Genomic DNA, 17,039 nt, shown 5'->3' with positions numbered 1-17,039 from the left:
AAAGAAACACCAGGTCAGGAGCCTGAGTGATTGGAGAAAGCCAGAGGGCAGCAGCGACCGCTGTTTAGGTCGAGCTAAATGGGAGCAGCTGAATGGGAGATGAGATTTGAGCTCCACTCTGCCTGAGGCAAAGCATCTTGAGATGAAGTGGAACAAAACTAGAACCAACTATGACCCACCCACAAAAACTTGCTTTTGAATATTCTGGTGTCAATCTATAATGTAAAAAAAAATCCAAAGCAGGAAATCTCCAAGGAGAATTCTACCAAACATTTAAAGAACAAATCACTTCCAGAATGTAAGGAGATAGTTTTTGGTTCGTTGCATGAACCTGACACCAAAACTATAATAGAGAAGTTCTAAAATAATAATAATATGTAAGAAATGGAGGCGAGAGTCCGTGTGTGTTTGAGCCAGCAGACAGACAGACAGACAGACAGACACACACACACACACACACACACACACACAGAACTACAGAGCCAATATCTCTCAAAAGCATAGACAATTTTTTAATATTAGGAAATAAAGCCAAGTACTGCTCATGCCTATAATCCCAGCTACTCAGGAAGTTGAGATCCGAGGATCATTGTTCAAAGCCAACTTGGGCAGGAAAGTTTGGGAGACTCTTATCTCCAATGGACTACAAAAAGGCTGGAAGTGGAGCTGTGCTTTAAGTGGTAGAGTGCTAGCATTGAGCAAGAAAAGCTCAGGGACAGTGCCCCAAAGTCCCAGGACCAACTCAATATACATGTATGAATGTGTATACATACACACATACACACACGCACATTAGGAAATGGAAATCTACAATATATGAAAAGAATAATGTTCAGTACTTGAAGGCAGTCATGCGCATTAGCAGCCTGACACTGGTAGGCAGCAGGAGGGGGGCGGAGCCTCCCTGAGCAGCAGCCGAGGGCCTGAGATGAACCTGGGCCACACAAATGCAGGGAGGTAAAAGGTTGACCTCCACATTTTCTTCAAACAAACGAAAACAACACACTCCACACCTAGGAGGTGTATCGGGATGTACTGAGACAAACATGAGCAAGTTCAGTTTGCAGATCCAGGTGCTAAATGGAGCAGTCCAAGCAGAGGAGCCAGAGGCTCTGAAGTCATTGTGGTGCCTTGAATAGAGCCAAGGGCCAGAGAAGAGCAGGAAATCCTCCAGTCATAACATTGTCAGACCAAATGTAAGAAAATCCATTGCAGAATTTTTACTTCAGAATTCTGTATTTAAACTTTGAACCCTGTCCCAAGAAACTTGCATTTAAATTTAAGTACATTGTACTAATTATTACCAATTAGGGGAACCATAGAGTCTATGTTTCTTTGGGTATGGCTCACTTCACTTAGTATAATACATCTAGGATAGTCCTAGCAGGAGATCACAATAGCTCAATAGTGATCAATAGCACTGTGAACAATAGCATATGAACACATAAAATGATGCTACGTGATATGAACTCCAAATTAGGGAATAAGTGGTTTACCATTGTTGTTGTTTTCAATGTACTATCTGAAATTATGCCTCTTTCTTGTGTCTTTTTCCCCGAGGGTTTTGCCCTTGATGTCACTGTTACTGAGTTCAGTACCCTGGATATTTTATATATGTTTATTGGAGCTAAGGAAAATAGGGAGAACATCAAAATGGAGAGACAAAAGATAAAAGGCAAACCAATGCAACTAATACTTACAAAACTATATGCCATAATCCAACTGTACAACTCATGGGGAGGGAGGGACTTGGGGGGGGATGAGGGAGAAAAACGAGGGAGGAGGTAACAAGTATGATAAGAAATGTACAAGCTGCTTTGCATATGAAACTGTAACTCCTCTGTACATCACTTTGACAATAAATTAATTAATTAATTAAAAAATTAAGCACATTGACCTGGCCACTTTCATAACTTCTTCCAAAGGTGAAGATGCCAATGTCAGCAAGAAATGCTTAGAACCACTCAATCCTCAGGCTGGAATTCACCTCACACCGTGAGAAAGCTCCTGACTGCCTTGTGTTCAGGGTAAGGCACGAGTCTGGGCACCCTGGGCCTGTCTACCAGGCCTTGGCACTCACCATTGCAGGTCCCAACCCAAACACAGTGTAATCCTGTCTTGCAGAATAAAGCTCCTCCTGAGAGTTGGCGGTTGCTTGTCAGGCAGCAAAGGTCCTGGGGAAGTTCGTGCTGCTGGGAGCAGCCTTTTATCCACAGATGCTGCCAAGTTGGGAAGGAAGACGGCTTTGGTGCCTCTGGGAAGGAACACTGGGTTCCTCTTCACAAACTTTAGTATGACCGGGAGTGATCATAGATGCCTTCAGCACTTTATTTGCTCTTGAATTCTTGTGTAAGGGCCAGCTTCTGGGGGAAGCATTCTTCTAGTGGTCTCTCTTTTGAACTCGGTGCTTCTTAGTTTTCACAAAGCCCAACCACCACGAGAGAACTGGAGCCAGGGCAAACTCTGCAGTTATCATTACCAGAGTGAGGGGAGAAAATAGCCCCATTTACTCCTTCTAAAGAATTCTCATTATCCTCATGATTATGAAACTTTTGGCATTCTTCTAGATGGGTTTTCCTGTGTGCATAATCTTTAAAATCAGGTTGGTTTCATATTCTGTTCATCTTCAAAAGATGTCTTGGACACAAATGGAAAAGGCAAGCTTTTTCTTTGAATATAATGGCAAAAAAAAATCCTTGATATCAGAGAGAAAATGGAGATAGAGTGCATGTGTTTTCTCATTATTCTCAAGGCTATGGAACTTTTGGCATTCTTCTAGATAAGTTTTCCTGTGTGCATGATCTTTAAAATCAGGCTGATTTCACATCCTGCTTATTTTCAAAAGATGTTTTGGACACAAATGGAAAATGCCAGCCTTTTCTTTAAGCATAATAGCAAAAATCCTTGACATCACAGAGAAATGGAGACTGTAAATGTTCACACATGCAGATGACATTTTCACTGTGAAAGGGACCATTCAGAAAGATAGAAAAAGAGTAGTTTGGGGCACAGGCTATTAAAATCGAAATCCATGTGAAGCCAACAAAAGAGACACAATCATAATCAAAAGGCATCCAAACAGGAGATAATGGAAGTAAGAAAACACAATCGTGTGTTTGTATACTATGTCTTCTTTGTGATCAAGTGTCTGTAGACACTCGCTACCCCCTTTCAACCACTATGGGAAGCCACCATCTTATGCTAATGGTTAAAGTGTTTCGAAATTTGTACTATTTATAGAAAATAAACCTAAGTGTATATGTGCAATTAAACATTACTGTTTTATTAATGTATATTAATTGTACAAAGGAGTTTCACGGTAAGGTTTCCATACGGGTACATTCTGTACTTTGATGAAATTCACCTCATTACTCTTTCTTATCCCTCTCCCCCTTCCAGAATAATTTTAGTGGATTTCATTGTTCTGTTTAAAACATTTGTGTAAAGTACTTAGGTTACCCCTACTTCATCCTCCCCCATCATCCTCTTCCCCAAACAGTCCCCTCACTTTAAACTCATGCCATATTTTTTTCAGACAGTACTGCCATTAGAAGTCACAGTCTTGTGCTTGGCCCTCTTGCTTGGCTTGGTGACACTCTACCCTTTCAGGCATGACCCCATCCTGATTTTTTTCTTTTTTTTTTTTCTTATTTATTGTCAAAGTGATGTACACAGAGGTTACAGTTTCATACATTAGGCCTTGGGTACATTTCTTGTACTGGTTGTTACTTCCTCCCTCATTCCCCCCTCCACCCCCTTTTCTCCTCCCCCCATGAGTTGTTCAGTTGGTTTACACCAAATGGTTTTGCAAGTATTGCTTTTGGAGTCGTTTGTCTTTTTATCCTTTGTCTCTCGATTTTGATATTCCCTTTCACTTCCCTAGTTCTAATACCGGTATATACAGTATCCAGGGTACTCAGATGAGACACAGTGATAGTGTGGGTACAACCACAGGGAGGGGATACAAGAGGATCATCAACAATAGAAGCTACAGTTTCACATGCATGTTGAAAGTGATTACAACAGTGATATATCACTCGTTTCCATAACATGGAGTTCATTTCACTTAGCATTATCCTATGCATTCATGGGGCATAGCTATTAGGCTCTTGTGATCCTCTGCTGTGGCTAGCCTAAACCTGTGCTAATTATTCCCTATGAGGGAGACCATAGAGTCCATGTTTCTTTGGGTCTGACTCACTTCACTTAGTATAATTTTTTCCCAAGTCCTTCCATTTCCTTACGAATGTGACAATTTCATTCCTGCTGATAGAGCCATTGTGTATATGTACCACATTTTCCTGATCCATTTGTCTACTGAGGGGCATCTGGGTTGGTTCCATATTTTAGCTATGACAAATTGTGCTGCGATGAACATTGATGTGGTAAAAGAAGGAGTAGGAGAAACAATTGGGCTCCTTGGCACAGGACAAAACTTCCTTAAGAAAGACCCCAAAATGCTACAAATTAAGGAAAGGATGGACAAATAGGACTGCATCAAACTGCAGAGCTTCTGCAGGGCAAAGGACATAGCTCGCAAAATAAACAGAAAGCCCACAGATTGCGAAAAGATCTTTACTGGCCATACAATGGACAAAGGCCTCATATCTAAAATATATGCAGAACTAAAAATATTAAATTCCTCCAAAACAAAACTGCAAAGAACCAACAGCCCCCTCAACAAATGGGCTAAAGACTTAAAAAAAGAGACTTCTCTGATGAAATGAGAATGGCCAAGAGACATATGAAAAAGTGCTCTACATCACTGGCCATAAAAGAAATACAAATCAAAACAACATTGAGATTCCACCTCACTCCATAAGAATGTCCTCTATCAAGAAAAATAACAATAATAAATATTGGAGGTGATGTGGCCAAAATCATTCTGATTGGGATGACATGAAATCTCTAGATTTGCATTTTCTTTAGGACTAAGGATATTGAACATTTCTTCATATATTTATTGGCCATTAGTAAGTACTTCTTTTGAGAACTGTCCTTTCAATTCACTTGTTCATTTATTAATAAAACTTTTTTGGCTTTGGTGTTTAATTTTTAGAGGTCTTTATAGTTTCAGAATATTAAGACTTTAGCCAATGAATAGCAGACAAGGATTTTCTCCCATACTGTAGGTTGTCACTGGACTTTCTGAGGTAATGAAAATTCTATTCAGAAAAGTCGTACTCATGTCTGTATCTCAGGAGGGTTACTGCTTTTTTCTAGTACTTTCAGAGTCTCCATTCTTACATTTAGAACTTTGGCCCATAAATACTATCATTTTAGCCACCAGTTTTATCCACAGTAGAATACACTTTTAATAAATAAGTAATACATAAAATCCACCCCTGTAACCATTGGCATATTGCTGCATAAGAAACAAGCCCAAACACCAAAAGGGCATACAGCAGTCACTACTTTCTTCTCATTCATGTCTTCCTGTCTGCTAGGCTGCTCTGCTCTAGACTGTAAGGCTGCAGGTTCTGGCTCTGCTTCTATCTCTGATGGTAGTGTCAGATGTCCTGAGATCAGAATGGTGTGGGGAGTATTCATCCCAGTGTCTTCCACCCTTTCCTCTTTCAAAGCAAGTCACGTGGTCAAACCTCATAGTGCTCAATGCATCCCACACAATTATTACTATTAGATTATTAGTAGATGGAGTAGCACAAACAGGACAACAATTGTATCTACTAATTCTTTTTTTTTGCCAGTCCTGGGCCTTGGACTCAGGGCCTGAGCACTGGTCCCTGGCTTCTTTTTGCTCAAGGCTAGCACTCAACCACTTGAGCCACAGCACTACCTCTGGCCGATTTCTGTATATGTGGTGCTGAGGAATCGAACCCATGGCTTCATGTATAGGAGGCAAGTACTCTTGCCACTAGGCCATATTCCCAGTCCCCCATCTACTAATTCTTAAAATGTGATCATTTGTCAATATAGGAGACATTTTAAAAAGCATGTAGAACCCTCTCAGAGGCATTTTCCAAAAACACTGCTAAATGTGACATTTGATACATATAACAAAAGGGAAGCAAAAGTTTTCATTTATATATATATATATATATATATATATATTTTTTTTTTTTTTTTTTTTTTTGGCCAGTCCTGGGCCTTGGACTCAGGGCCTGAGCACTGTCCCTGGCTTCTTCCCGCTCAAGGCTAGCACTCTGCCACTTGAGCCACAGCGCCGCTTCTGGCCGTTTTCTGTATATGTGGTGCTGGGGAATTGAACCCAGGGCCTCATGTATCCGATGCAGGCACTCTTGCCACTAGGTTATATCCCCAGCCCCTCATTTATATTTTTTAAAACCATTTTTTAAATAAAAGTCAAACTTCATGCTTACCCATATAAACACATCCCATTTTTTTTTTGTTTGTGTGTATATGGTCAATGAATGCTTCCTTCTTCCCTCTCATACAAACAAATATTTTAAGAGAGAAGCAAAATTGCCAGAATTCTGCGGCTGTCTCCATGCTGGGCTTAACAAGCCAGAGATACATAAGTATCAGATACCGTGTGTGTGTGCGGGGGGGGGGGGGTGCCCCAGTTCACTCAGATAGGAGCCCAGGTACCGGCCAGGTGGTCTTGCTCCCTAAGTCAGGTGGGGCACAAGTGTCCATTTCTGATAGAGTTGCTTCCCTGGTAAAACTGCGTTGTGACAGACCAATGATAACAGTTGTTGCAGCTGAGCTCTGGGTTTTTGCAAAGCATTTCTTGAGACCTGTAGAGACTATTGGTAACAAAGTGACAGCCTCTAATCTTGAATTCTCTAGCTAAAGCTTTGTTTTGTTGGGTAGCTGGGATCTACATCTACTCAAAGCTGCCTCCCTTCACTTCATAACTACGTGTTAGGGAGCAGTTTCCCAGCTAAATGATCTTTGGAGCCATTAGAGTCGCCCAAGGGCCAGAGGGTGGAGTTTGAACTAGGTTTTCGTTCTTACCTTGCACGTTCATTATTACTGTTGTTGCTCTTGTTAAGTAGTTGTACAATGCAGTTGCCATTTAACAAGGCAGTGTAGGGGTGCATCCATCTTGATCAGTGTCACCCCTTTCAACATTCTCAGGCATCCCTCCCCTCCCAACCTTTGTCCTCGAGCTCCTGAGTTGTGTAGGCTCTACATTGGATTCCTGTGTGCATTTCCCCCTCTCTTCAGGGGTAAATGAACGAAGTAGGGTTTTGTAGTTAGTGCCAGCTTTGTCTGGAGGCAACAGCCAGAAAAAGAAAAAGAAACAACTATCAACCAACCACCAGCGACGTGAAGCGCTGTCCACCCACTTTCTTTTTTCTTGTTTGCTCACACCGATTTCCACAGCACGTGTCCTGCGTTCATCCAGCGCTTCCGTGCGTCCTGGCTGGGGGGCCCTGACCTCTCACCTCGCGCGGGCCCCGGGCTCCGCGGGCCGGGGCGGGCGGTGCCCTTTGGAGCGGGAGGGCGGGCCGGAGCGCGCAGCGCCCTGCAAGCGCCCGGGGCCTCTGCTGTGTGCGCCTGGCCATGGAGCGGCCCGGGACGCCCCGCGAGGTGTGCATGAGCCAGGCCATCCAGCCTGCGCACGCCAACGCCCGCGGCGAGCTGAGCGCGGGCCAGCTGCTCAAGTGGATCGACACCACCGCCTGCCTGGCGGGTAGGCGCGCGGTGGGCGCGTGGGGGGCGGCGGGGGGCAAGGGCTCCGCAGCGCGGGGGGAGCCGCGTGAGCATGGCGGTGCTTGGAAGGGAACGAGGGGGCAGCAGGGATCGGAACAGCACCTGTGTCCCCACGAGGTGGAGATGCCCTGTGGCTAGATTGGGGATGTGGATTGTGGGGCGCAGGGGGAAGGAAGGTAAATCCAGGGACTGTGTGACGACTGAGATCATGCACCCCACAATGACCCAGGCCATTAATTCGCGGATCTTTGGATCTCTTAGGAACCCTACTTCCCAGGAAATAGGGAGTCACGTGTTAGCCTCACCAGAGTGAGAATTCGAAAGATTTCATTCATTTAAGGAGATGGGCCTGTGTGTTATAGGTTCACGTATTTTTATTGAACAATAGTAATAACTGGATTTCAACAGGAACGGAAGTGTAAAGAGCTGGTGTATTTACGCTTTTGTAAGTTGTTTTATTGTTTTAGTAGGTGTCCCACGTCTCAGATTTGCTTCTGTGTTCAGTTTGTTGCTAACGCACTCTTACCGGGACTAAAGAAAACTTCACTGTATTCTTAAGAGAGGAAGAGAATACACATAGCTGGTTGGTCTTTCCATGTCTTCCTGCAAACCTGTATAAGAAGGCTCTCTGAGGAATCTCCATACCGCTTGCCAGAGTGGCTGAACAGTTTATATTCCCACCAACAATGAAGTAGGGTTCTCTTTTGGCCACATCCCCTCCAACATTTGATATTGTTAGTTTTCTTGATAAAGGATGTTCTTACTGGGTGAGGTGGAATCTCAATGTTGTTTTGATTTGTATTTCTTTTATGGCCAGTGATGTAGAGCACTTCTTCATGTGTCTCTTGGCCATTCTCATTTCCTCATCAGAGAAGTCTCTTTTTTTTTTAAGTCTTTAGCCCACTTGTTGAGGGGCTGTTGGTTCTTTGCAATTTTGTTTTTGAGGAATTTAATTTTTTTAGTTCTGCATATATATTAGATATGAGGCCTTTGTCCATTGTATGGCCAGTAAAGATCTTTTCCCAATCTGTGGGCTTTCTGTTTATTTTGCGAGCTATGTCCTTTGCCCTGAAGAAGCTCTGCAGTTTGATGCATTCCTATTTGTCCATCCTTTCCTTGATTTGTAGCATTTCTGGGTCTTTCTTAAGGAAGTTTCGTCCTGTGCCAAGGAGCCCAAGTGTTTCTCCTATTCCTTCTTTTAGCACAACAATGTTCATCGCAGCACAGTTTGTCATAGCTAAAATATGGACCCAACCCAGATGCCCCTCAGTACATGAACGAATCAGGAAAATGTGGTACATATACACAATGGAATTTTATGCCTCTATCAGAAAGAATGACATTGTCCCATTCGTAAGGAAATAGAAGGACTTGGAAAAGATTATACTAAGTGAAGTGAGTCAGACCCAAAGAAACATGGACTCTATGGTCTCCCTCATAGGAAATAATTAGCACAGGTTTAGACTAGTCACAGCAGAGGAATGAAGGAGGAGGTAACAAACAGTTCAAGAAATGTATCCAATGGCTAACTATGAAACTGTAACTTCTTTGTACATCACTTTGACAATAAATTTTAAAAAAGAAAGAAAGAAAGCTCTCACCCTGTAGTGGGTCTCTGTTTAGAGCAAGGAAATAAGATCAAGAGGTCACAAGGGTGCAGGTCTGCTGCCTTAGAGTTGCAGTTCTTGGAAGCTTAGAAGCAAATAACTTGGTCTTGGGCATGGGAAAACACAGCAAGAAGGCAGCTGACTGCAAGTCAGGCAGATAGCTCCCGTAGGGTTCTAGATTAGCCCTCTTGGACTCTTTATCCTCCTAAACCATGAGAAATAACTTTCTGTTGTTTAAGCCACTCTGTCTATGGTATTTTGTTATGGTCACTCAGACTGCCAAAGGCAATTACTACGAAAATAGTCTCATAACACTGAGAAATTGATTCTGTCTAGAGATGGAAGGTCTGCTTTCAAAAATAACAGGTTACAATGCCAATTTTTTTCTAACTGAAAGTCTGGGTGAAGCAGTATTTTTGAGAAACGGGTCACTTACACCTGTGCTAATTCTCCCACCTGTAGATTAGTCAAATCTCTCAAACCCACCTCCACCCCACTTCAGAACTTTTTTTTCCCCCTCTGACTCCCTGGAATCTGTTTCTGCACAGAGGTCAGAGTGAACTTTTAATTCGCAAAGCATAGCACACTGTCCCTGACTTAGGACATCTCACTATCTTCTCATCATCCATGACGTTAAAACCTAAACCCTTCCTTGTTCTTCCCAGATCTGACTTGGCATGGGAAACTCACAACCTCTGAAGAGAAATGAGAGATGAGCCTGAGTCCAGTTTAGGACTTTAGAAAGTGGCAGTTACCTGGTACATTCTGGGGTACTCCAACAAAGGACATCAAGAAAGTGTGTAACATTATACTGTCCAAGTAAACATTCTATGGGCTGTGCCACAGGCAATGCCCCAGAATACTTGCCTTCTGTATGTGTCAAGCCCTTCTCTTGACAAAGGTCACATGTGCTCCTCTCTTTGTCTTTAGAATACATTCCATATCAAATTAAATAGCATTTCCCCTGAGGATTTTCTTACCTGGCCTTCTGTTTACATTTATACCACTCCTAGTGCAATGTCCTTTCCAAATTCCTTCATACCACTTAGGACAACCTGTAACTATCCTGTATACTTATCTGTTCACCTCTGTATTTTCTGCATGCTAAGCTAAGGTGCATGCCAAGCTCCCCTGCATACTGAACCCAAAATAAAGTGTCCTGATCCTCTGAATAGGTAGATGAATAGATGAATGGGTGGATGGAGGACATAAATGAGTTCATGGATGGGTGGATGGATGGATGGAGCTATAACTTGGAAATACATTTACAAAAGAAGCCAAACTTTCATACAACATTTGATAGATTTAGCAACTGTACATCTTGTATAAAAAGTGTATGCTAAAATTAAATGTTAGAACTGGGCATTGGTGGCTCACACCTGTAATCCTATCTACTCAAGAGGCTGAGAACTGAGGATTGTGGGCAGGAAAGTCCATGAAACTTATCTCCAATTAACCAACAGAAAACTGGAAGTGGAGCTCTGGCTCAAAGTGACAGAGTTCTTGCCTTGAAAAGAAAAGCTCATGGATAGCCTCAAGGCCTTCAATTCAAACCCATGACCAATGATACATACATACATACATACATACATATGTACATAATTACATAAATGCATAGATATTAGTGCTGGAAAAGGCATTTAACACCATGAGTTTAGAATTTCCTTGATTTTATAGACCACTAATTAAAGTTTAGATGCTCATGGACCCTTGATTTCTCTGAAAGTATTACTAGAGCTTCTAAGCATCTGTGTCTTAACTACCTAAAAAATCTAGTCGTATATTTGAGACCAATCTGTTCGTTTCTGCTCATTAATCTATTTGGTTTCTATCAACATTTTAACAAGACTCGAATTTAGTTATAATAAGGGAAGCATGAATATAAAGTTAATCCACATATAAGAAAAAAAGCAACAAGTGTAGAAATCATGGAAGTTGCTAAAAGTAAGTGTCTTTCCAAGGGAACTGACTCCATGATGTGACAATAGAAATGATAGTTCAAGTTTGTTTTCTGTCCTGTGATGAAGAAATCATTGCCCTGTCATGGTTATTGTAAAATTTCTGTGATTCATGTTTTCAGAAAGTGCTGTTACAAATGGATTCAGTGGACAATCGATTTCCCTGTGCATTAATGTTTATATGACTATTAGTAATATAAAATAACTATAGAATTGGTTTGTGATAGAATTGATAGAGTCGGTTTGGAACGTGTGGCTAATTCCCATATTGCATTGTCTATGGGAGGAAGAGGCATCAAGGCATTATGTAGCCACAATGCAATTGAATCTGGAGACTAATACAGATGCAGATTTTCTAGTATTGTCTCAAGCACAGTTCCTATTGACCAACACTTTTGATCACAGACATGGCTCTAAGGCTTTGCTGTGTCCCCCAGGAACTCAGAGATTTCAAAATAGCTTTACAATATTTAAAGAAAGATGAAATAGCACTGCCATCACATTGACATTAAACATCCTGTCTTTCAACAGCCCTTTAGTCTTCCGCTCCTTCAAGGCACAGACCTGAAACTATCACAGAATCATTCTTCACCCCTTGTCTATTTCTTCCTTTAGAATATCTCAAACCTACATTCTCTTCTGTGCGTTATTTGGGAGCTCACTCTCAGAACTGGCTCATATAACTGGACAAGTCAAAACTCTAGCACTCTGCCTGGTTCATGTTTGTGTGATATGAGCTACTTGAAGACTGAGATTGGGAGGAGTTTTTAAGATCCCCCTAACCCCCTATCAAAACCAGTAGCTGGGCCCAGTGATGTATACCTACCCTCCCCATATGTGGAAGGCCAGGAATGATCCCAGTTGCAGACCAGCCTTAGCAAGAAAGTTCATGAGACTCAATCCGAATGGAAGAAGCTGGGCACACACACTGCTGCACGCTCCTCACTCCAGCATGATAGGAAGCAAAAGTAGGAAGACTGCAGTCAGGGTGCACACCCAGGCAGGAAGGGAGACCTTACTGAAAAAACAATGTAAAACCATGTGTAAATTATGACCCGGGAGTACAACATTTTCCTAGAAAGCATGAGGCATGAATTCAAAGGCAATACTACAAAGAAATCTAGGAGTCATCTTGGAATCCTGAATACCTCTCTACCTTGCTTCCTCTTCCATATCTTTGATCCATAAACTCAACCTTACCAATGTTATTTCTGGAAGTAAAATGACTCAGGAACCATTTGAATGAAAACCCAGCTCCTTCACTGTACCTGGTTGTTACCATATACTTAGAGCCCCTAAGATCTTACCAAGTGAATTTCTTTTTTTTTTTCACTGTTTAAGGTATTTTATTAAAGCAAGAATTTCATAATCCAAATTAAATTTCCCTGCACAGTTATCCATTCTGTTACTTAGAACTGACATCCTGAGCTATTCCACAGTAAAGAATTACAAAATTAAAGAAAGAAATGCTTTAAATTTTTGTACTTTGTTGAAAATTCTTTTTCCCAGGGTCTATAAAACATTAATTTCTTTTTATATTTGACTATTTTTGTAGGTTTTTTGTTGTTTTTAAATCAAGTACCATGAAAAGAAACTCGTGCTTCACTGAAGAAAAATATCTAAACATCGAAAAACTTAAACATTATGAAAAAAATTGCAAATATAAAATAAATAAAAAAGGAAAGGAAACTTTGAACCCTATGTACCAAGCAAATGCCAGGTCTAGCAAACAGTGCTAGTCCTAGATTACTTGATTCAAAAACACCAACTGAATTTCATTAGTGGCTTCTCCATTCATTCTTGTCTCCACACTGTATCTAAAATGCATTTCAAAGATGCTCATCTGGTTGTGTCACATGTCTTGTTCACTTTTCTCCATTGGTTTCTTTACCAAGGGGTTAAAGAGTTTTTTCCTCCAGTCCGGTGAAGTCCATCTATCAGAATAAAAATCTCCCATGAATACAAATTATTAACTCTAGACAAGCTATTAAATAAAGGTGATTTAAGGCAACTTCAAAGTAAATTTGTTCAGGTGCTCGTGGCTCACACCTGTAATCCTGGCTATTTAAGAGGCTGAGATCTGAGGATTGCAGTTCATAGCCAGCCCAGGCAGGAAAAGCTCTTATCTCCAATGAACCACCAGAAAATCAGAAGTGGCCCTGTGGCTCAAGTGGTAGAGCACTAGCCTTGAGCTGAAGAGCTCAAGGGCAGTGCCCAGGCCCAGAGTTCAAGCCCCATGACTTACAAAGAGAAAGAAAAAGTGAACAAAATTTGGGTTGGAAAATTTAGAAGTTAATACTTTGAGGAAATACTAGCTGATATTTTTCCTGGGTTTTATTATTGTTTATTTTTGTGAGATTTGTGTGTTTGTTGTTACTTTTGTTTAATGACTTGTAAGCATGAAGGAAAATTCAAATTTCTAGTGAGAAACCCATAGCTTTGCCATGTTGAAGAACTAATGAACAGAATTTGAGAAATATGTACATTGGAATATGAAGAGGACAAGTCCAGAAAAGAGAGCTAGAAAGGCAGAATCATAAAATAAATCTATAATATTTGAACAGATCTATGGCAAAATTTAAATTAAGCATGCATAAGGCAGATTCCAAACCTCTCAACCAAGGTGAACACAGCTGAAAAGAATTGGGTCCACCAATTCTTCAAAAAGAATTGGGTGATTATTACTTTGGATGTAGTTGAGATAATTACCTACTTAGAAAAAAGCAACATTTCGAAATCTTTATTTCCTACAAAGAGTATACCAAATCACAATGACTATAATACAATCCTGGGGCTGGGGATTTAGCTCAGCGGAAGAGCGCCTGCCTGACCAGCACAAGGCCCCGAGTTCGGTCCTCAGCTCTGGAAAAACAAAGCTATAGAATACAATCCAAAATTGCTTGAAAAACCAAGCAACAAGGAAACGTGGCCCATTCTTCAAAGAGTCAATTCTGACTAATCCTGTGGGACTTTGATACTGACTGGAATTACGTTTCAAGAATTTTAAGTGGTAATTACACCCAAGGATATAATAGAAAATCTGATCATAAGGAGAGAAAAGGTAACAAATTGTGGAAGGAAAATAGAAAACATTTTTAAAGAAGTAAATAAAAACTTAATAACTGAAAAACTGAGTATCTGAAAATGTAAAATTCATTGGGTAGCCACAACTTTAGAACAAAGATGGCTGAGAAAAGAGTTAGGAGGTGTACAGAGAGATCAGTGACAATTATCTACTCTTAAATACAGAAAAAACAGTAATTAAACCAAGTAGCTAATGATTTGGCTCAAAGGCAGAGTGCTTGCCTACCATGCGTGAAGTCTGGGTTCAGTCTACAGAAAGGAAAGGAAAAGTGAACTCGAAATATATACAGACATTTGTGGGAAAATAATTACAATAAAACAACACTTTTACCTATATTTAGAAAACAAAAAGGAAACGATAAAGTCTGAAGAGCTAACCTACTTTTGAAAAAAATATGGCAAAAGACATGTAGCTACAGATTTAAGACCATAAAGCACCAAGCAGAACCTGCGCAAAAATCTCCACATTTAGGCATTTTGTAATCAAACTGTGGTGAAGAGAAAATCTGGAAAGCAGCCAGAGAAGAAACCGAATATTTCACATAAGAGAACAATGATCAAAATTAGTACTGACCCCATTAGAAACCCGGTACAGCAGAAGACAATGGATAATATCTTTAATAATAAATGGCCACTATTACCACACTTATGTTTCCTCTTGATTCCCTGTACAATTGAACATAGATAGTGCTTTAAACATGGTAGATACCTGAAATGCAATATAAATATAATCTTGCACTGGTAACTGCATCTTCTTCATCATATATATTCAGTTGTGGGGCTTGAACTCAGGGCCTGGGCACTGTCCCTGAGCTCTTTTTGGTTCAAGGCTAGTTCTCTATCACTTTAAGTCACAACACCACTTTTGGTTTTCTGGTGGCTATTTGGAGATAAGAGTCTTACAAACTTTCCTGCCTGGGCTAGCTTTGAACCACAATCCTCAGTTCTCTGTCTCCTGGGTAGCTAGAATTATGGGAATAAGCCGCCAGCACCTGGCTTAAATAATTTAAAATTTGGTAACCACACTGGTATACACAGTAATACTTTATTAATAAGAATCATTTAATAATGTGAACAACCCACTCATTCATGTCAAGCAACAGGAATGAATGTTTTATTAAGTACTCTTTAGTCAATGTTTTGCAGAATATGCTTGAAAAGGTTGAGTTGTCATTTAGTGCCTTAGCTCAAGCTTTTAAAGGACATACACTAAGGCTAGATCTCTAACTGAGTAGATTGGTGAAAAGATGGGATTAATTCGGTCCAGTGTCAAGAAATCAGCCAGAATTTGACAAATGGCTTGATACAGTGCATTAAATTGAGCTCACCTTGAGCATGTACAGTCTGATACTTCCATTTCTTTCCTTTCCACTGGATTTTATAGTTGGAGAGCCCATCCCGTTTGCTCCATTGCCCTCACGCAGAGTGCAGTATATTTAGTTTCCTGGTAGCTGTTTTCTTCTCGTGTGCGTGTTTGGATGAACACTTATTTACAACTAGGAAAATTAGAACTTCAACTTTTCTGTAGAATTGCATCATGGGAAAGGATGTATTAAAAAATTACCCTTGTAATATTTTCTCACCTTTCTTTACTTGGGACTAGTGACTAAATCCTTGCTGTGTATCCGTTTCTCTTTCTCTGATACTCAGAACTGTTTTCTGATTTGGAAGGTGATCTTAGGGTCTCCCACATGATTCAGTGCTTGCAATAGTTAGGTGATTTAACTATATTCAGGTACTAGCTATAGGAGATAGTAGATGAAGCTTTGGTGATTTATTTATAAAACAAGAGGGTAATATTTGACAAAATATTTAAAGTCTGCACCAGCTTGTTGAAATGATTGTTTAAAATGGCTAGATTTTCTGAGTATTGGTATTAAAAGTATTGGTAATAAAAGATTATGTAAGTAAAAAGTATGCAATAAGAAACAACTTATAGAGCAAAGGAACTCAGATAGATGTGGATCTCCAGAGAAAGCAGACACAGTACTGCTATAATGAATGAGAGGATGGAACTAAAATAAATCTACTTGAACTTTATTCGATTTTCTTTATGCTAAAATAAAACATTTGACTTTAACTATAAATACAGTATATATAATATAGTGTAGATTATACATATAATATATATAAATAATATGTGTTTCTTTACCTATTGTGAAGCTGAAAAGCATGCTGGAGTTTCCTGTGTCACTGCCTCAGTGGATGATATTCAGTTTGAAGAAACAGCTAGGTATGTGATTTTACTCCATCATTCCTTTCTCGTGGTTTTGTCTGTTCACTTGCAATGTGGATTTGTGACACCTTAATCATCTGAAGTCAGTGATCTTGTTTGATAATAAAATGTGTGACATTTGACCCAATCCAAATATGTCAGAAGATAATTAAAGAGCCTCCTTTTAGTCACTATTATAAGTGTAAATCCATAGTTTTAATGGTTTTGTTGAGAAGAAATTCTTTGCATTAAATACATTATGGTTTTGGACCTAGAAAGCTTTTCAGTGATAGTTAAGTATCTCTGCAATGGTGAACTCCATCATTAGGTTGATGGGTAAGCACACATGCATCTGAGTGGAGAAAAGAAGTTGTGAAAAACATTTTCTGTATAAGAGTGCTTATATGCTTTACTTACTCTTAGAAAAATTCAATAAAAAAAGACTTTAGGTACATCCCATGGACTCATCTCCTACAACAATCAAGTCATGCGACTCTTGTTTACATGTTGGTATCCCAAACAAACTTAAAGTCA

At 40.2% G+C, this 17,039-nt stretch overlaps 1 protein-coding gene across 3 annotated transcripts in view; it reads left to right on the top strand.

Annotated features, from left to right (window-relative positions):
- The first annotated feature begins 7,472 nt into the window (after positions 1–7,472).
- Positions 7,473–17,039, top strand: part of Acot12 (acyl-CoA thioesterase 12) — a 39,531-nt gene continuing 29,964 nt past the window's right edge. For 2 of the 3 annotated variants that reach the window (XM_048331566.1, XM_048331565.1), the window contains exons 1-2: positions 7,473–7,621; positions 16,454–16,523. In XM_048331566.1, coding sequence (XP_048187523.1) covers positions 7,492–7,621; positions 16,454–16,523 — 200 coding nt within the window. In that variant the 5' untranslated portion in view covers positions 7,473–7,491. Of the gene's footprint in view, positions 7,622–15,348; positions 15,599–16,453; positions 16,524–17,039 lie in introns of those variants that run through there. The other variant, XM_048331567.1, reaches the window with a different exon arrangement.

This window comes from Perognathus longimembris, chromosome 22 (assembly GCF_023159225.1).
Source record: "Perognathus longimembris pacificus isolate PPM17 chromosome 22, ASM2315922v1, whole genome shotgun sequence".
Classification (NCBI taxonomy): Eukaryota; Metazoa; Chordata; class Mammalia; order Rodentia; family Heteromyidae; genus Perognathus; species Perognathus longimembris.
Note: the sequence above shows the minus strand (reverse complement) of the source record. Positions and strands in the feature narration are given on the sequence as shown.